Below are 21,046 nucleotides of genomic sequence, written 5' to 3'. Positions count from 1 at the left end.
AATAAAAATTCTGCACGACGCATGGCATGGGGAAACCACACCAACACCTCAGGAAACTGGTAACATTCAGTCAAGCTGAGCTTTGCCTAGTCCTGTGGGAGGATCCCCACAACCTGTCAAAAGACAAGAGTGTCATGGCAGCAATACCCACAGTAGCCCTAAAGCAGCAACGTTCCCAAATGCCTCCAGAGGGTGGCCAGGCAGGCAGGAAGGCAGGAGGGTCACACACTGAGCCGACAGTGGTGATGAAAATGACCCTCCATTTCACACAGCCATGGGAGCGAATCTTCCAAAGAGTGAACTATCAGAAGAGCCCGACCTGAAGAGCATGTGTTGCAGATCCAGTGACGCAGAGGTCAAAAATACCAAAGCTAGTGCATACTGCTAGGGGTCAGGGTAACCACAGCAGGGCGAGGCTCAGCAACAGGGAAGGACCCCTAGAGAACTGGTGACAGTTTATTTCTTGACCTCGGTACTGTCTATGGGGAAGAGTGCTCAGTCTGTGGGAAACTCACGTAGCTATTTGCATATGTACCTTTCTCTGAGACATGCTGTCTTTTTAACACTTTTTAAAATAAAATATTTAGCATGCAACACGAGTGTGTGGAGTGTATGAAAACCCACTTGCAAAACGTTTCCCATAACAAACGGAAAACATGTATTCAAGGCTATTGAATTCATTGGTTAACTATTGGTCTGCTGGCTACTCAATGACTGAATGTTGATTCCCACCCTAATCCATCAAGGGTTGAGGATAAATATCGTGCATGTGTTAGGAACAGTAGCACGGGCTAGAGAGATAGCTCCATGTTTAAGTGTGCTTACTGTTTTTCCAGAGGTCCCAATTTCCGATCCCAGCACCCATGTTAGGTGGCCCACAACTGCCTGAAATTCAAGCTCCAGGAGAACCCAGCGCCCTCTCTGGCTTCCATGGGTATTCAACATGGTATACACACACATACACATAAATAAAAATAAATCTTAAAAATAAACACATAATAGTAGCACATATTATAAGCACTTGAAAAGTTTCAGCACCTCATTAAGTGCCTCACAGCAACTCTGTGGGATACAAAACTGCCACCCAGTTTACATGTGAGAGTTCTGAAAGTCACACAATGAGGAAATGGCTGTGTCAGCCCTGTTAACCCCATCAATCTCACACAGGCAGCCGTATCCCAAAGCCAACACTCTTAATTGTGAACCCCAACCCCAAAGTCTCCCCTCCCTACCTTCCTTCTAACGCCCCCTCCAACCTTCCCTCCCACCCAAGGGGAATATGATGAAATGCAGGTTCAGGTGAATTGCCAAGCTCAAACAAGGAAGTGTCAACAGCTCAGAGATGAGAAGAGAACCAGAGAACTTCTTGTCTCTATCTTTCAATTCAAACTCCCTAATCCGAAATGCTTCATCGGGGATTTGCAACCCTAAACGCCATGTTCCTGTACATTCCACTTGATAGCCTTTGGCTTACAGGGTTCTTCTTGCTTTTGAGTGAGTCAAAGAGCAAACACAGGAGGGCTAGGCCACAAGGCTGCCTGCCTCCTTGGGGGACAGCTTTTGTCTGCATTTCTCCTGGCACCTTCTGGGTTGTCTCAAGAACTCCATCAAGATGCCTTCTTGGTCTTCTCCAATTCCATCTTTGTATTAAGGTTCACAGAGCTAGAGGCTCATCACACTTGCCCCCAGAGGAGGTTGTTTAAATGTGGTCCCCTCTGATGCTCTTGGAGTCCACAGTGATGTGTGGTTAAAACAGAAAATTATCCCCAAATAGCCAGAACTTTTGTCCAGGCCCTCCCTCTGCGTGTCTTAAACCTTCCCTGCCCTTTGGTGTCCAGGCAGCCTCTGAATCAGGTATGTAGCTGGGACTACACCATTTTCCCCCAAACTTTAGCCTCTCATAGCCTTGGAAGGTGTTTGTGGTTAACTCCATGATGTAGGTAATGTAACCTAACTGAAGGAGGGGAAGACTTGAAAAAGTTCTAGAGATTTTCCTCATGGTTCCTATAGTTAACAGTGGTGTTAACTCTAAAGTCCACTAAGGAAGTAGGCTTTAGCCTGAGTTATTACCACAGTTTTGTGGGGGGTTTTTTATGAGTGAAAAGAAAGAGAAGGAGAAAAAACAAGATGCAGGGTGATGCATCCTTCCCAGAGTCATTCAACTGCTGGTGAGCCCTGCCAGGTTGGGAACACTGAGCCTACTGACATCATGGCCCATGGGAGGCCTCCAGAAAACATGGCCAGTTCTTTTAGAACTAAACACTCTGCAAACTTGTCCTTGAAAGGAATTGAAGTGACACAGCCCTAAATGATGATAGCCTGTTGTCATTTCTCTTCAGTTAAGATTACTTCAGGCAGATTAGGGCCTTCTCTGAACCTCAGTTTCCCTCAAAGGATTGTGACAAGAGGTATAGTTCCCAGTGTCTCCTAAAAGGGTTTTGCTACTGTTTGTTCTTAATGATGGAAAGATCAGTCTCAAGGCAAGGAGAGTTTGCCTGTGGCTAATACTGCTTGAGAAGATTAATTAGATCCATTTTCTCACCAAACTTAGACCCACCCTTCCTCCCTCCCCTCCCACCTCTCCCAAGTCCCACTGCCCTCTGGAGTTTCCAAGCCCATCTGAAAGCCTACTCAAATTCACCTGCCCTGTATCCAAGTTGTAGAGAAAGAGCTTGGGAAAAGCTGTAATTTGTAAGAAGAAACTCACCTCTGCTCTTTAAACATGGAACCGGTATGGGTTGGGGTTGTAGCTCAGTGGGCTATATCCTGTGTGGTAGATTTTTCTGAAGCTTCCAGCAAATCATGCCTTTCTGTGCTTGGTTAATTTAAAAAACAAAACGAAACTGTGGTTCACACACACCACCAGTACAGGCTCCTGAATACGGTCACTCTCTGGGAAGATGGGGGAAGAACACCTCAGCACAGTGGGCCTCATCAGTGTGATCTGTGAGGGAAAGCTGGGTCAGGAACATTAGCTGGGTGTCCTGCTGTTGCATGCCTGCTCAGGAGCGTCCCCGCTGGGGCACCAAGCATGCAACCCATGGAGGAGCAACTCCAGCAGAAGTAGACATAGGCAGTTAAGTTTCTTAAGTCTGGGATTTGGGCCCAGCTAGTGAGAGCACGTGGGTGGGTACCAATGGCAATATGGATTGGGGGGGGGGGGTGTTTCTGATGCAAATACCCCGGCCCTATTATGATGGTCACATACTAGGTTAGAATTCATACAAGTTCACACTGAAAGAAGAGACTTTACTGAAGAAGAGCTTTACTGAATGATACTGTGGTGTGTTTGCTTGTTCTGGGACTTTTTAAACTCAGGGCAGAGTGTCAAAAACAAACATCTAAGGGTGTGAGAGAGTTCCCACCCTCAAGTCTAGACAATCCCCTATATTGGAGTAGGGATGGGAGGAATCCCAGAGAAACTGAAGAGAATGCACAACTTCAGTGGCTCCAAAACGTGTCACACACTCCCTCTAAGACAGAACTCAGCATAGATGGACTCAGGAAGCCCCACAGACCTGCTAAGTGGGGAACAGAGAATGCCTATGCCCACACCCCTGACAGGGCCAAGACAACAAATGACCCAAGGAGAGATGGTGAATCAGAGGGCTTAGGTGGGAACACACAGCTGGGCTAACAGCCTCCCATAGTCGTGCCTGAGACAGTAAATGCTAAACGCCAAATCTGAGGAAGCCAGGTGGCCCGTGATGTCCCTGTTTTTTTGTTTCGGTGGTTTTGTTTTTTTGTTTTTTGCTTTTGCTTTGTTTTGTTTTGTTTTGTTTTGTTTTGTTTTTGTTTTGTTTTTCAGGACAAGCCTCCTCTGAGACCCTTCATACCCTGGAACAGGAATGAGACCTCAGAGGAAAAGGAAGACATTTCTGTGGCTGGGTAAAATGCCTTCATAGTCAGCAGGTGGTAGGTAAATATGAAGAATGCATGGAAGCCTACAAGCAAGATACACACCAGCTCCCCAAATACGCTTTCCCCATAGCCCTGAGGTGTGCGAGGCTGTCTCGTCTTACACAGGAGGAAAGAGCTTCCGGAACTGGAGTGGCCTGCTGAAGTCAGCATACAGCTAGGACCTGCCCTGTTTTCTGCCATACCCATACTCACCTCCAGGTTTCAACAATTTCCATTAATTGAATACAGATTCCCAGCTCTTTTCCAGACCTTATCTACCTCTCTTTACCCAAAGTAGGAACCTGTGCAGAGGAAGACCTACTCTCAGACCATGCACAGGGGCATGCCTATAATCTCGGCACTCAGAAGTCTGAGGCAGGAGGATAAGATCAAGGCGAACCTGGGCTTCATAGTGACTTCAAGGCAAACCCATGCTGTACAGCATAGCCTGGCCATTCTTACAATTCAATACCTCGGCCTATCCCTGACTCAGTTTTTCCCTCTGTAAAATAGCCCTCATGTGCCTAAGTGGTGGGGAACAGTGCTTCATTACTTTATTTAAGGAAAGGATATGAGTAAGTGGAGATGCCAGGAGGCTACAGGATCTCCCTCAAGCCTGGCAACCCAGAAAGATGTTTCCAGAACACAGAGTGGGAAGTATAGCATGGGGAATCAAACTGGAGAGCAAGTGTGGGGAATGTTCAAGCCCTGATTTCTCACAGTGGAAACCCAAACCCCAATTTGCCAGGATAAGTGGACCTGGCACAGGCTATAGCCTGCCAAGTCATACCTGGCATTGTTTCCTTGTCGTTATTATCCAATGAGTTGACTTCTAACTCTGCCATTTCCTTTCTGGACCATTTGTGCTAACTGGGCCTCAGTTTCCTCCTCTGAATCAAAACAGCAGTGACATTTCTATCTCAAGGTCTTATGAGGACCTACAGGCACATGCCTGCCATGTATGATGGGTTTGGAAAACAAAATACCCACCTGTACCCACACACAAATGAAATTGAGGGTAGCTCAAGTTAGGGAGGGCAAATATAGTTTGACTTCTAACACTGTGGGAACAAGTTTGCCAAGCACAGAAAGAAAGAATGGGACCAGGGAATGAGAGGCCACAAGAGATGAGAGCAAGGCAAAGGTTCCTGAGGGTTCTGACTGGACCTCCTCTTCACCACTAAAAATCTGATCCTCCAGTTGCTTGAGTCTTTCTCCAACCTTTGCCTCGTGCATGAAACCATGAAGTCTTGAGTAAGCCTTCATCTCAAATTTTCTTGTTTAATTTGTAGACCAAACAGCTTAACTGACTCACTTGTTAATGTGATTGACAAGTATTTACTTTGGAGGGCCCTGAAAGACACTTCCACATTGCAGAAACTGGAATTATTACAAAGCTCATCGTCTGATATCAGGTTTCCCAATTTCCATTCTTTAAAAGAGGTTGGCTCCTCTCTGGCAGAAGTAGGTAGGAGAGGAGCCCAGGACGGCCACCAAGACCTTGAGACTCAGGTGAGACCTGATCCTTCCTCTTCTCCACAGATGCTCCGGGTAGCAGGAGGCCAGGCCCCTCACTGGTGATAGCAGATTGCACTGTCACTAACTGGGACCTTCTGAAGAAAACAGAGCTGGCCGTGGCCAGGGGCAGGGACTGGCCATTCACTCATCTTTTCTAAAGGGACAACATTGATGCAGCAGTGAGCTCTCCATCTGCCCTAAGTAAAACTAGGAAAGAAATTTTAACAAGGTCACTGTCACAGGTTGAGATGCCGCCTGTGGTCATGTGACCTTTGACGCTATATGGCTCCTGATGGTATCCATAAACCATCATGGCCTGACCACAGACCAAAGAGCTATCCCATAGCAGAGGTGATGGCCAAGCAGTTCAGATCTTCAGCTTCTGCCATGTTGGAGTCTCTTCATCCACACTGAAGAGCAGGGATGGGGGCAAAGGGCCAGGCCACCACAGTCACATCCCCCAGCCCCAGAGGAAATCTGATGGTCACCTACTTAAACAGAGGCTTCTGGATCAGGCAGGCCTGGCTTCAGATCCTCTCATAGCTGCAACCTGTGACCTTGGGGCAAAGTGCCTAGAGTCACCAGGCCTCTGTCCCAACTGTACAGGAGGGGTTGTCTGTGCCCACGTCTGAGGATGTGGTGATCGTGAAGTTGGTAACCGAATGCATCAGCCTGGGGCCTGGGACAGACTCCTGTGGCAATGTTAGCTATTGTTGCTAGTTATCAGCTGCTGGAGTTCTGGGGAGGAAATAGTGACACTCCCAGCCGTGGGGACAAGGCAGGCAGTGCAGAAAATCCTCTGATCTCCATAGACAGTGGACTTGTCATTCTGTCTGCAGACACCGAGAGACATGTTTCTAGTCGGGAGCCTCGTTGTCCTCTGTGGGCTGCTGGCCCAGAGCACAGCCCAGCTGGCAGGCGTGCCCGTACCCTTGGGCCAGGATGTGCCCTTGGGCCAGGACGTGCCCTTGCCACTGCCTCCAAATCCCACACAACATCTTGCTGGAAGCTTCACAAATGGTGAGTCTATGACAGTCTCTTTCAGGATATATGCACAGGTGTATCTGTGTTTACACATGTGTGCTCTAGTTTACCAAACATCCCAATACCAGGAAGGGGAGCATGAGAGAGGAAGAGGGTGTAAGGACCTGAAGTTGGCAGATATGACCCCTAAGGCCTTTTTCCCCTTTGCAGCTCTCAGCGGTGGCCTGCAGTCTAAAGGACTGCTGAGCATTTTGGAACATCTTCCACTCCTGAATATTTTAAAGTCTGGAGGAGGCACTTCTCATGGCCTGGTTGGGGGCCTGGTTGGGGGCCTGCTTGAAAAACTGACGTCATCACTCCCTCTCCTGAACGACATCCTCGAGTGAGTTGCCAGCTATGCAGAGGGAGAGGGGTGGGCTGAGCATGGACGGAGCCAGGACTCCTCCCAGGCCCCCTCCACGCTGGCAGGAACACCGGCCCCTCTGCACTTGCAGTCATCTCCGGTCCTAAGGCCTGGCCTGGCCCCCAGCAGCAGCTGTTCGCCCTGTGTCAGGCCTTCCACGGCAGCTCCATGATCCCCAGTGCCCAGAGGGGAAGAGTGAGGCACAGAGATGTGCCTGTGCCCCCATGGCTAGGGTGAGGCAGGGTCAGGAATCTAACTCAGAGAAGCCCTGAGTGGGGGCCTTTGCCACCCACTGCCGTCGCCCACTGCCACCTGGGGAAGGTGAGCAGTCACTAGGCCACACCCTCCTCATCTGTGTCGCCTGAGCCTGAGGCCTGATGTGCTGCTTCCCATGGACCACTCAGAGAGGGCTTCTTAGGCACAAAGCCACAATGGGGAGCTTGTTGCTGTGACTGGATACCCGGGCCTGAGTCCTTAGAGAGACTGGACCGAAGCCGTTGCCAAGACTCCAGGGAAGGGGAAATACCTGGCACCACGGACGGCTCAGAGGAGGCTTCTTCCCACCCTTTTGCATTCCTTCCAACTTCTGCTTTTTAATTGCCGTGATAAGTACTGAGGGCTGATCTGTCACTGCTGGTTATGACAGAGCAAGTGATTTCTGCCCTAAGTCCTCTGCATGGTTTATTCTAGTTGTCCATGCATCTTCTGTGTGAGCACTGACATTCTGTCCGTCCATCCGCCCATCCATCCATCCATCCATCCATCCATCCATCCATCCATCCATCTTTCCTTCCTTTCATCTAACTGCTTCCTCTTCTACACCCTTCTATATGTCCAACTACCCATCTCTCCCCCTAATCTACAGAACTATCCACTTGCTTTAGAAGGTTCTGCCCTGTCATGCACAATCTCCTTCCTCAAATACCTTCTAGATCTGAGATGGACAGAGGATCTTGTATATTAGGATTCAATTCAGGCAGAAATTAAGGAAGACGGATGTGCCTGAAAGATTGTTTTCCTGTCTTCCTCATCTCAGGTGGCTAGATCTCCCTCCAAGATGGTAAAATTTGTGTGAAAAATGGTTTCCAGGTTGAAAACTTGAGACACTGATTTTTATCCTCTTATGTTGCCCCCTGAACAGCATAAAAATCACTGACCCCCAGCTGCTGGAACTTGGCCTCGTGCAGAGCCCTGATGGCCATCGTCTCTACGTCACCATCCCTCTGGGCTTGAAACTCGAAGTGAAAACGTGAGTAGGCCCCAAGGGGGTGGGTAAATGGCTGGCCACAAAGGAGGAGCATGATGGCTATGGGGAGCTGCAAAGCCCTGGGTCTCAAACCTTGCCACATTTGCTGTGATGTTGAGCAAACTCGGCCATGAGGGAAACTCTCTTGACCTCTCTGAACCTTGCTCTCTCCTACTTGGGAGATGAGAACAACTATGAAAAAGACAGGGTAAGGTGAGGCTGGCACTCTTAATAATAAGAAACCCTCCCCCTGAAGTGAAGGGAAGAGACAGATGCTAACAGACTATCTCTCCTTTTCTGTCAGGCCCGTGGTCGGAAGTCTTTTGGAACTGGCTGTGAAGCTGAACATCACTGCAGAAGTCTTAGCCGTGAGAGACAATCAGGGGAGGGTTCATCTGGTGCTTGGTGACTGCACCCACCCCCCTGGTAGCCTGCAAATCACCTTGCTCAATGGGTGAGTCCAAAGGGCTAACTTCTCCCACCCAGAGACAGCAGTGTGGAATGATGGGACAGTGGGTGGATAGATGAGCAAGAGGATGGAAAGGAAGATGTGTATGTGGAGGAGGATGGGTAGGTAGATTGATATATGTGTGTTTGCTGAGTGAAGGGGAAAATATACCAACATGGACAGATGGATAAGTAAGTGAATACATAAATGCTCACTTATCCCTTCTTAGGCAGAATGGCCAATTGTATTTAATGTTATGAAAAATCAACAGCGTACACATTGTGGTTTTTAATGATATTAATACTTTTTGTCTGTTTTACCAACTTCATGGACCTTCACAGATATTTTATCTAAAATTTTCTTATCTATTACAAAGAGACAAGTGTCGTTACAATGAATTGCTCAAAAAGCAAGCTAGATAGTGTTAAAGAACATTATTCTGTTTATTATACTGTCATATTTACAATAGAATAGCCAATTTTATAATAGATTAGGTTAAAAAACTAACTTAAATGTAATCCCCACCTACTACAGGCTATGTGAACTTCACTTGTGTTTATCCAAATGTTTCATCTTCTTTATTTACAAGATGAAACTATGTTGAAAATATTGACAGAATTCCTTAGAGGTAAACAGATGTAGAGCCCATTTGGATTGCTTGTTACAGTTGTCTGTCACGTGGGAAGGCCCCGTCATACAAGGCCTGTGCACACCATGGCTCACATTTACCAATCACATACATTGGGTTTTGTGTGCCTCATTTCACTGAGTCCCCATGGCAACTCCATTTCTGCTTCTGCCTCTGGGGTAGCCAGCCCTTTGCACTCCAAGGCAGGCTAGAGGGAGGGAAGCTTAGCTAGGGAGGGTGGGCAAGGTGGGCACAGTGCAGGGCCTTGGTCGGCAGTGAGTGCTCCTAAAGAACACATACACCCAAGAACAGCTGCAGAGAACTGGCTCAGTTTATTGGGCAGGAGAGAGGTGTCTGAGCCCCTGGGGAGGTGGGCAGCGTCTCTGGGGCAAGGTTTGTGTAGCTATGCATTATTGGCCAGGCAAGGGTGTTGGAAGATGCTTCATCTACACACTCAGGGACTGCGGGGATGGGCTGGGGGAACCTTATAAGGGCAAACGAGGAGTGAAGTCTGATAATTGTCAGGTCAGTGAATTCTTACTAGGGTTGATGGTGGAGCAGCTGACTTTCTGGTGTTGAGAGGAGAGAGGGAACCTTCTGCTGTCCTCATCTGAGGTATTTAGGGTTGAAGCTCTCCTCGACCCTTCCTCTGTTAGTGCTGAGCCAGTATGGTCCCACAGACACCTACACACTAAGCCCTGTTCTGCATTCATGGAGTCCATACAGTTTTGTGTTTCTGTTATGTCCCTGAAAGTGCTCGCTTGTTCTACACTCATCTGTGTGTGCACAGATGGGGCAAGTATAACTCTCTTCATCTAGGTTCCTTGCTGTTCATCTGCCATGCACAGGGGTGGGGAAGGTCTGGTCTCAGTTTGTGGTGCCAAGACTGAGTGGCTGCTGAACTTCTCCAGCCCAACCCTAAACCTCTGGGTCACATCCATGCCTTTCCTCTTCCAGAGACACTCCCCTTCAAAGTCTTGTAGACAGCCTCATAGAGATACTGACTAAAGTCCTTCCTGACCTCATCCAGGGCAAGGTAAGGGATCATAAGTGTCAATCCCCTGCCCCATGGGTCTTAAAGCTTCTCTGGCTGAAAGAGGGTCCTGGAGTGAACTAAACTGCACTACCCTCTATGAGAAATGAAATCTACCCATTAGTCCATCTGTCCTGTGATCCATCTATCTGTGATATTTCTTTCCATCCCCCCTGTCCCCTCATAAACACTGGCTGATTTCTCTGGACTATAGAAAGTAACCCTGAATGAACATTTCACCATGGGCATGCTGCCTGTTCAAGGATCTCCTTCCAGGAGGTCCTGTATCTAACTCCTCTCTCTGGCCTGGGTCAGGTGTGTCCTCTGGTCAATGGGATTCTCAGCCAGTTGGATGTCACCCTGGTGCATGACATTGCTGGTAAGTGCTGCTTCCAAGTCTTCTCCCCCTCCAAGGAAGCATCAGTTTCCCACAAGGAGTTTTGTCCCTGCACATAATGTGACAGCGGGGCTTCACTGACCTCATCCCTTCCTCTTTGGGTATATCTTTGTTCCCATGAATGGTCCAGATGAGTTCGAGATAAAGCCTGCCTCCTTCTCTCAGCCTGACTTGACAACAGCTGAGCTGTCTGGAGGAGGCTCGGTCTTCCCCACATGCCTGGGTGTAGTAAGCATGCCTGGTGACCAGAGATCTTACTGGACTCCTTCACCACCAGATCATGACTCTAATCCAGCTTTTGTATTTGTTCTGTTGTCCAGAATTACTGATCCATGGAGTAGAGTTTGTCATCAAAATCTAGGCTTCCCAGGGAGGAGGACCTGCCTTGGTTGAGCCAGTGAGTACTGCTCCACATTCCTTGGTATTTGAGGCTTGGCCATTGCTCTTCTAGAAGGAAGCAGGGACCTAGGGACAATGTCGTCAGTATTGGTCAGCTTCCCATTACTCTAATGGAAGGCCTAAGATAACAACCTTATAAAGAGAAAAGGGGTTCTTTTGACCAATTGTTCCATTGTTTGGGGGCCATAATAAGGCAGGTGTTGGAGTGCAGGAAGCCATGCATTCAGTAGCCAAGAAGCAAAATGAGAGACAGGTAGAATTCCATAGGATACTCTGAAGGCATGCTCTAATGACCTAAACACCATCTACTCCCTATCTCACTCCTCAGCACTGCCACCATGAGGACCACACCATCAACATCTGGGCCCTTAGGGGAACATCTAAGATTCAAGCTCTATCAATATCTAAAAAGATACAAGCATCCAAATGGACACACTCAGAAATATACACAAGGGTCCACAGAAAAGCTGACAGGGTAGAGAGATGCAGGTACCGTCAATACAACTGCAAAGAGAAACACACATTGTTATGGATACATGCACACATCATCATCATCATCATTATCATCATCACCATCATCATCAGCGATAAACACACACATCATGGATACACACACCCCACACACACACGCCAGATACATATGTGAGACAAGTGCATGCAACCTCACACCACTCTATATGTGCAAACATATACAGACTCAGTACAGTCAAGTTCACCCAGGTACAAAGACACATGTCCAAACACATGCACAAAGAGCCACGTTCCTTATGGCTGAGCTCCCATCCTTGGGTCTCAGCATGCCTTCTTCCCTCAGAGGGCCAGTCTGAAGATGGGATGGTACCAGTGAGAGTCATTGACCTCAAGTCTGATCAAATACTTCTTCCAACAGAATCATTTCTTGCTGTTCAGTCTACTGCTTCTTGCACAGCTTGCACAGCTCAGAGAAGGCAGCCCATTGTCCTGGAAAATGATATGCCTGCCTTCTCCCCATGGAACCTGATCTCCTCCTTTCCCATCATGCATGATTAATCCCATGACCATCACTAAATAAAATAGCTCGTCATCTGCACTATTGTCTTGTGTTCTTCACCATTATTTAACTTGAGGCTTTACAGGCTAGAAAAAGGCTGAGACCATACCCTAGACTCTAGGGCCTAGAGCCTCACATCCCAGTTCTGAATGGTCTTGATCAGCTGAGGGTTGGGGTTCAGCTGTGTATAAATGAGCCTGGCTGCTCTGCTGCTCTTGGATGCTGTGGATAAGCACTCAGTCACTGATGTTCACACACAGGGTGCTACATAAGTGAGGCACCTGACAGTAGCTATGCTCCAGAGCTGGGCTTGCAAGCAGAGGGTGTGAGGACATACGTGTCTCAGTTCTACATCTCAGGCTGGCGACTGTGGAAAGGTGCACCAAGCATAGTGGCCTGAATGGTGGCCACTCTGTGTGGAGATGCTTCAAAGGCCCTGAAGGACATACCTGGAAAGCTAAAGGACACTGTCCTTTTCTGTTCTTTCAGCAACAGAAGGGCAGAAATGACAAAGAGAAAGAATAGGAGGAAAGCACTGGGGTCCAAAGTCTTAACTGCTTATGAAAAGCAATGAGGAAGCTAACTGGAGTCATCATGTTATGTTTTGGCTTTTTTATTTTTAGGGGGAAAACCTGATTTTTGAGGAAGCAAGAAGAGAAGGGGAAAAGTTGATATTGTATAGAATAGATTCTGGTTTTTCAGGATACCCCGCTCTCAGGATATCATCAATATACACGGTGACTAGAACTGTCCTGTTCCTGGGCTTGCTGAAGGTCAAACCCCACCTGTGGATGGCATGCTGCAGAGATGTGACGCTTCCTTCAGAAGCATATTACAGGCAGTAACGTGGGCATACATCCCTCTCTCACAAGGAGATAAAGAAAAAATGAGTGCAAGAAAAGAGTCTCTGGGAGACTCTGGGAGTCTTGGCAAAAACAAATGTATAGATAGATAGATAGATAGATAGATAGATAGATAGATAGATAGATAGATAGATGGATGGATGGATGGATGGATGGATGGATGGATGGATGGATGGATGGACAGGTAGATAGATAGAAAGATAGATAGATAGATAGATAGATAGATAGATAGATAGATAGATAGATAGATAGATAGATGGATGGATGGATGGACGGACGGACGGACGGACGGACGGACGGACGGACGGACGGACGGACGGACGGACGGACAGGTAGGTAGATAGATAGATAGATAGATAGATAGATAGATAGATAGATAGATAGATGGATGGATGGATGGATGGATGGATGGATGGACAGGTAGATAGATAGAAAGATAGATAGATAGATAGATAGATAGATAGATAGATAGATAGATAGATAGATAGATGGATGGATGGATGGACGGACGGACGGACGGACGGACGGACGGACGGACGGACGGACGGACGGACGGACGGACAGGTAGGTAGATAGATAGATAGATAGATAGATAGATAGATAGATAGATAGATAGATGGATGGATGGATGGATGGATGGATGGATGGACAGGTAGATAGATAGAAAGATAGATAGATAGATAGATAGATAGATAGATAGATAGATAGATAGATAGATAGATAGATTAGATAGATTAGATAGATAGATAGATGGATAGACAGACGGACGGACGGACGGACGGACGGACAGGTAGGTAGATAGATAGATAGATAGATAGATAGATAGATAGATAGATAGATAGATAGATAGATAGATAGATAGATAGACAGACAGACAGGCAGGCAGTCTAGTGGACACCCAAACAGGGAAAGAGACAGAGAGACTCCAAGGCATCTTTCCCAGAGAAATGGCAACATGTGGCCTGCTCACTGGGTCCCTGCACAGCCCGCTTTTGTGAACCTCACTCCGAGTTCACAGACTTCTCTCATGTTTGCTGAAAAGCAATCACGAGTGGTTGCTTAGTACTGGCTACCTGAGGTGGAGGTAACACCTAAGCCAAACAATGCACAATGATAAGCTTTCAGAGGACAATCTGGGACACGGGATGTAGGCTTTGAAAACATTCAGGAGGCCATCCGTGCGTATGGCAGGGTTCTCGAGGTTCAGAACAGCCTGAGGAGGACCTGTGCTCTCACCTCTGCTAACTTGAAAGTTCTGTGAGAGCAAGTGGTATAGACTAAGGAGAGGGTGTGTGAGAGAAGATGGTGGCAGTCCATTGCTCTGGGCTCAGTTCTGGTACTAAGCTCCAGAAGGTCAATGTAAACCAGAACTGACTTACTATTAACTAACTTACTTACTACTTACTAACTCGTTAACTTACTGACTTACTTATTAACTAAGGCTGGAAACTACATGGGTCCAATGGGTCCCACTAGCCTTTAGTGTTGCAGAACTATCAGTATATCAGGGCTCATGTCTGAATCCTGGACCACGTCTGGTTGCTCAGTCCATTCTGGTGAGCTAGCTCTTTGATTGTGGAACCTACTGGACCCTAGAGATCCTGGCTGGGCCATTCTTGTATGGACCGATTCCTTTTGGAGATGGAGTTCTGTTGAATCTGTCCATTTGTACTGGTGGGGCTTCATCCAAGTGAAGGCAGTTCAGGTCACAGCATTAGTGTAAGATGTATGGTCTTCCCCAGCACCCAGTAACAAGCAAAGAGCTGTCATTTGAAGATATGTGTATGGAAGTCACCTCAGGAAGCTTACCTGCCCAACAGCCTAGAAACTGAGCACCCCAGGGGCAGTTTCCTGTTGCCCCAGGCACCAACCAACATAGGCAAAGGCTATGGACACCTGCAGTGTCACTGGGCCAGCAACTCCAAAGTCTTAAAGTCAACATATGGTCTATGGCTTGTTAAATGTCTTCCAAGGCCTGCTGCTGCAAAAGGCCTCATTCAAAATGGGTGGTTTTATAAGCCACCTTGATTAGGAGAACCCAAAAAAAAAGGGGGTGTAATAGAGAACACGTAGTCCTTAGTTCTCAAAACCCTTAGTCATATCACTGGCTTGCTTCCAAGTGCCATTTCCTGCTGAACCATCTCTTCAGCCCAAGCCCATATTAGTGGATATCACCATGGACAAAAAACATTTGTTTGACTATTTTGGGGGGTATGCTTTTGGCTTTTGTCCATGTGACCCCCTAGGAAATGCGCCTACTGGACTTCACCTAGATTATAGTTTAGTTAAGGACTGAAGTCAGTGCCGATTCTGGTCTTTCAGGGTACCCTACTCTCAAGACGCCATCAGTATACCAGGAACTTTCCTGTTTCTGGGCTTATTGAAAGTCAAACCACCCACAGTTGGCATGCTGCAGAGATGTGAGGCTCCCTTCAGAAGCATATTACAAGCAGTAACAGGTGGGCATCCCTTTCTTACAAGGAGGTGGAGAAAATGGCACTAACCAAGCCAATAACAGCATATCCATGTCTAGCAGGGGTGCCACTGTCTCTGTGACACTCATGGCATCTGCCATGCCAGGCCCCAAAGGCATCTAGTTTGTTGTAGCCCACTGCCAGCCTCCATGCCCTGGAAACCTTGTGAACTAGTGACAAGCTTGTTTCTGACACTCCTGCCTCAGTAAGTCCTGGACAACCAAAGGAAGTATGTCACGTCCCTCCAGCATAGCTTTTGCTGACTAATGCACCGGGCTTGGCTGGCAGCCAAGTGCGTCACACATCCTCCTTGTGTGAGGAGGATATATTCCCTCGGGGGCTGGTGTTGTTCTTCTCCACAAGCAGGCACCGTGTCAGTGCTGTGATGCACTCAGCAGCAGGAACCATGGTCACCAGCGCTCTAGCCCGGAGGCCTCGCCCACAGTGCATAGGCACCACGGGCAGGAAAACATCCTGAGTCAGCAGATTATCCCCAAACTACCTGATGTCACCAGTTTCCATTGTCTCCTAAGGAGACCAGAAAATCTTGTCATGGAAGCAACAATACACAAAAGCCACAGGAAAGTCTATGTCCTGCTCGAGCCCCTTTTTATCTTAACAGAGAATGAGGCCACTGGTCACTTGGTCCCATTCCTGAGAGCACCATTCAGCCTAAGACATGTATTTACAATGGTCCTTACCAAAGAAGCACCAATCAGGCTGCGGTGTGAGGCTTCTCTGACCTTTTGCCCATATCTGCTCTTTCACTTTAAAATTTCTCCCTTAGGAAATGATCTGATTTTAAGTCTCATTAAGACTGCAAGTCGTTCATCAATGCATGAAAACAGGTCTCACTACAGGGGCTCAAGCAACCCAGATCAGGGAGGGCTTCCTACCCAGGCCCCTCTGCTGCTCTGGGCATCCTCTGGGATGTGATGAGAGTTCATGCTCACCACATTACATCTGTCAAGCCAAAGGATGGGCAGCACCTCAGTCAGCCCATCACCCACTCCCCCACGGCTAACCCTACCTTGGAGCAATGACCTACCATGGCTTGTTTCCTGGGTAACCCACTTACTGTGCCAGACTGCAGAGCAGAACAGCACATACTGGTCACCAACCCCCAGAGCAGAATTTAATCACTTCTGCCCACGGCTGGGTACCATGGCTTGCTAACCCTCTAGCACCATACACACGCAACAAAAACTGTAGGACAACTTTTGTTTAGACTATGTATTTCCGTGTGATCTCAAACTCACAGAGACCCACCTGCCCCTGCAGCTCAAGTGTTGGGATGAAAGGGGTGTGCCGCCACACCTGGCAAACTTAAGTTCTGCCTGAGTGTTCTGTAGCCGTGTCCTCTCAGCGTATCACTTTGATTAGCTACAGCTCCCCGGTCTGCAGTGAGTGGACGTTGGTGTTTTCCCAGGAAAAAGCAGAAACGATAAAAATAACCCAAGGGAACTGGACACTATCAAGCATACTCTAAAGGGAGCCTTCAGGCTGAAAGGGAAGCTGACGATAAGTGGTAGCTACAAAGAGAGATGAAGAACAACTTACAGATGAGTACAGAGCTAAGAATAAAAGGTGGTAGGGCCGAGAGGTGGCTCAGCAGGTGAGGTGCTTTACCTGCACTCCTGCCTTGCATTGCACTGAAGTTTGTTCTGCAGGACATACACACAAACACACATACTTACACACACATACACATACATGCACCATACTCATAAACACACACATACACATGCACACACACATGCATACATAACCCTACACCAAGCCTGGCATGATTGCACGTACTTGTACTCCCAGCAGTGAAGAAGCAGAGATGGATCTCTGCTGGCCCTTAGGCCTAGACCTTCTTGGCAAATATTACATCAATGAGATACTTTCTCTCAAAAAAATAATGTGGATAACTTCTGAGGGACAATAGCCAAGGCCGCCTTCTGGCCTCCACACACATGCGCACTCACATAAACACATGCGCACATATACGAACACACATTCACAAACACAGAGGATGGTGTAAACATAGTTCTGCCTGTAACTCTTTCCTCCTTCTAAAAGTAGAGAGACCATTTAGAGGAACAATGGTATAAATGTAGGTAATGAAGGGGCCAAACTCCCCCGTGGTCCCTGGAAGCCAGGATCTGAAGGTCATATAAGGCTTCAATGTGCACAGTTTACTCTGCAACCTCAAGAAGGAGCTGGTGGACACACTAGTCCCACTCCAGGCCTGAGAATGAACTTACCCTTCATGCATGTTGCCTCACTGTCCAGCAAGGATTCCACCTCATCTCCTCAGGCATGGAGACTCCGATGCCCGAAGTTACAGAGCTTGAGAGCAGTGGGTCTCTCAGACGCCAGCATTCAGACTCCACCCCTCAGGCCTAAAAACTCTCGGGCTTCTGACAAGCCCGGTGCTTTAAAAACAAGCAAACAATAACAAAAAGGGGGGGGGGGGGTCTGTAGCACAGGCTGACCTCAGAGCTCCCTATGTAAGCAAGGTGACCGTGAACTTCTGGTCCTCCTACTTCCACTTCCCAAATGCTGGGATTACAGGCCCGCACCACCACACCACCTGTTTTGTTCAGCACTACGGGCTAAATGCAGGCTTTCCTTTCTGCTAGGCAAGCACTCGACCAACTAAGCTATGGACGTGCCCAGCCTACTTTCTGCAATAAACTTATTTTGACTGTGATTAGTGTCCAGCTGGGTACAAGATTAAATACACACATCAGTTTCCTTATATTAATTGTTGGTCCCTAATAAAGGGCTGTAGATTTATCAATAAAAACATAGGAGATGAGAGTGGCTCAGTAGCAGAGTATGTGCTGAGCAGGCCCAAGGCCCTGGGCTCCATCCTCTGTACTGGAAATGAAAGCTGAGCCACAGCTGCCCTCGGACTCTGGGCTCAGTGGTTCACCAGGGGTGAATTAACAGGGGCTTGGGCAGCATGGTTTGAAAGGCAGTAGGGTGGTGACAGCTCAGCCATGGTGGCTTTCCATGCCGCCCCAATAAGAGGACTATGAGATTCTCCACAGCACTGGCACGGCCTCCAGTGGCCCCTACCAGAAGAGCCAGAGAAAGAACACCAGCAAGATACTGGTTTGGAAAGAGCTCAACTATGGCTTCATGACAGAAGCTGAGAAATGTGGTGGTTTCTGGAGCAAATTTGCTCCTTGAGCTGAAGCATCCAAGCATCACCCTTTACTATGATACTGTCGTCCATGGAAACGTTACTTGCATTAATTACTTTCCCGATGCTGTGATAAAATGCCATGACCAAAATCAACTCACAGGAAGAGTCTGCTTTTGGTTTACGGTTGCAGAAGGAGAGTCCATGATGGTAGGGAAGGCATAGCAGCAGACAGCTGGAGCAGCTGGCTGATCACATTTCTGTCAGCATGCAGGAATCAAGAGAATGAATCAAGTGAGATGAAGCTACAGAATCTCAAAGCCCACATCCAGTGATGAACTTCCCTCAGCAAGGGTCCCTTTTAGAGTTCCAGAACCTCCTTAAGCAGCGCCACCAACCAAGGCCACGTGTTTGGGTACATGAGCCTATGGGGAACACTTTCATTCAAAAAACTACGTCCCTGTACAACATAGTGGAGTGTTGTGAGGGTATTGACCTGACTAGTCTAATTACAAAAGGTCCAAAGCCAATACATAGATGAGGAGTTTATTCTTGGGGTGATGACTCGGTTCACACTAGTCCTGAAAAAAGGTCACAAAGGAAGCTGCTTGCACTGTGCCACACCAGGATCTGAAACCAGTCAATGTCTTCCTGGATGACAAGCAAAACATCAAGCTTGGGGTCTACTCTGAGTTAGCCAGAATATTCGACCAAGATATGAATTTTGAACACCTGTTAGCAGAAGGCCTTTATTGCGTCTTCTGAACCAATGAGCTTATGGTGTTATGTTATTGTGAGAATTCAGCTATCTGGTCCCAGGGTAGTTCAATGTATCCGTTATGTGCATTAATGCCTCCAATTACACCTTTTAACCAGAAAGAACGTAAAGAGAAAATCTGGAGTCAGATCCAGGTGAACCCCAGGCTGTGGCTCTGACCAGGTGACTGACATTACTACGGTGATATTAAACAGAAAGGGTTGCCATGAACCATCTGCTGAAAAAAAGAAGCTCTTGAGAACTGTTTGACAGCTCGGTTGGCAGCAGAAGAACAAGAGGAAATCTCGAGGGCGTGGCTCTTAAGACCCCCTGTTGTGTTGCAGGCTTCCATCCCGGGCTGAGGGACCTAAAACTGGAGGAAAAGCAGTTGTAGAAGCAAGAACCAGCCAGCAAAGCCAAAGGAAGAAACACGAACAGCACATTCAAGAGCGACCAGACATGTTTCTTAATGTTTAGTTATGTATATGGGATGTACGCATTTGTATACATAAGGGCAGGGGCCTGCAGAGGCCAGAAAACAATGTCTGTCTGCCTGGAGCCAGGGTTACTCGAGGATGTAAGCCACCAACATGATGGGTGCTGGGAACTGTACCCAGGTCCCTTGCCAGAGGAGCATGCACCCTTAGTTGCTAAGCCATCTCTCCTGCTCCAGTCCACAGATCCTTGACCCTTCCTCCTCAATAGTTCATTTTGCTGTAAAAGTAGAGAATATGATGAGGAATGAAAATGTAGACAGTCCGCTCACTTCTAATCTAAGTACAAGGACCAAAGAACCACTCAGGCAGTCAGATATTAGAGGAAAACACAGCAGAGAGAGACAGAGATGCAGAGACAAGGACAGAAAGGTGGTATATTAGTCCAGATTTGCGGGAGGAACCAAACCAATTGATGAGATGATGCATATGAAGAGGAGTTCTCAGACTGCCTTACATGGCCTGGGCCGAGTAGTTCTAACAATGGCCCTCTCCACGCCGGAGAGGCTGAGGCCCTGCTCACTCCATGACTGGATGCCTCCGCAGTCCCAATCTGGCATGCAAGAACTAGAGGACACTCAAAGTGCTGTGGGTCCTCAGTCACCTCAGAAGGCTAAAGAGGCTGTGTTACGATGGCAGTGGTGGGCGGCAGAAGTAACAACATCAGAACGGGCCACAGGAAGGTAGAGACCGCAGACAAGCCAAACACAGCCCAGCTTTTTGTCCAGGATCTATGCGTGTCTGGTGATTGGCTGATGAGCCTCCCACCCTGAGAGAGTGGCTCAGTGGTTTTGAGTGCTTGCTCTCAGTCCTAACAGGCTGGAGTTCAGGTCCCAGCACCCACACCAGGCAGCTCCCAAACCTCTGTAACTTCAGCTCCTAGAGCTCTGGTGCTGTTATGCCAGGTTCACGGGACCCTCAGAGACCACCAGGAGACAACTCAATGCAATTGCAAGAGAGCTTTATTACGAGAGTGACTGAACTCAGGACCCAAGTCGCACTGATGCAGCAGTAGAGAAGTAGGACCCCGAACTCTGAGTGAACAGGATTTTTAAAGGGGGTTTCCATGACAGCAAGCAGGGGGGCACAAGCCTTGGCGTTACAGAATTGGGTGAAGTTTAGCAGGGCGGGGTGACCTTTTCTGAGGCACACAATCACAATAGCTAAGGCATATAATCACAATGGCTATTTTTCTAAACCACATCTCAAACATTGGGGAGAATTTTCCCACCCGATTCTCAATCGATTCCCATTGATTATTGCCAGGGAGTTTGTCTCTATTTTCTATGAAGCATTTATTCTGTTATATTTCCTGGAGGCTGTTGCTAGGAGA

At 47.8% G+C, this 21,046-nt stretch overlaps 1 protein-coding gene across 1 annotated transcript; it reads left to right on the top strand.

The window, feature by feature from the left end:
- Positions 1-6,269: 6,269 nt before the first annotated feature.
- Positions 6,270-10,918, top strand: LOC129672790 (BPI fold-containing family A member 1-like). The gene is made up of 7 exons (XM_055602427.1): positions 6,270-6,438; positions 6,613-6,784; positions 7,947-8,054; positions 8,356-8,505; positions 10,085-10,163; positions 10,476-10,539; positions 10,878-10,918. Exons 1-7 carry the CDS (start codon positions 6,270-6,272, stop codon positions 10,916-10,918), a joined length of 783 nt encoding a protein of 260 aa, XP_055458402.1.
- The last annotated feature ends 10,128 nt before the right edge of the window (positions 10,919-21,046 follow it).

Source organism: Psammomys obesus, unplaced genomic scaffold (assembly GCF_907164565.1).
Source record: "Psammomys obesus unplaced genomic scaffold, mPsaObe1.curated_primary_1811, whole genome shotgun sequence".
Taxonomy (NCBI): Eukaryota; Metazoa; Chordata; class Mammalia; order Rodentia; family Muridae; genus Psammomys; species Psammomys obesus.
Note: the sequence above shows the minus strand (reverse complement) of the source record. Positions and strands in the feature narration are given on the sequence as shown.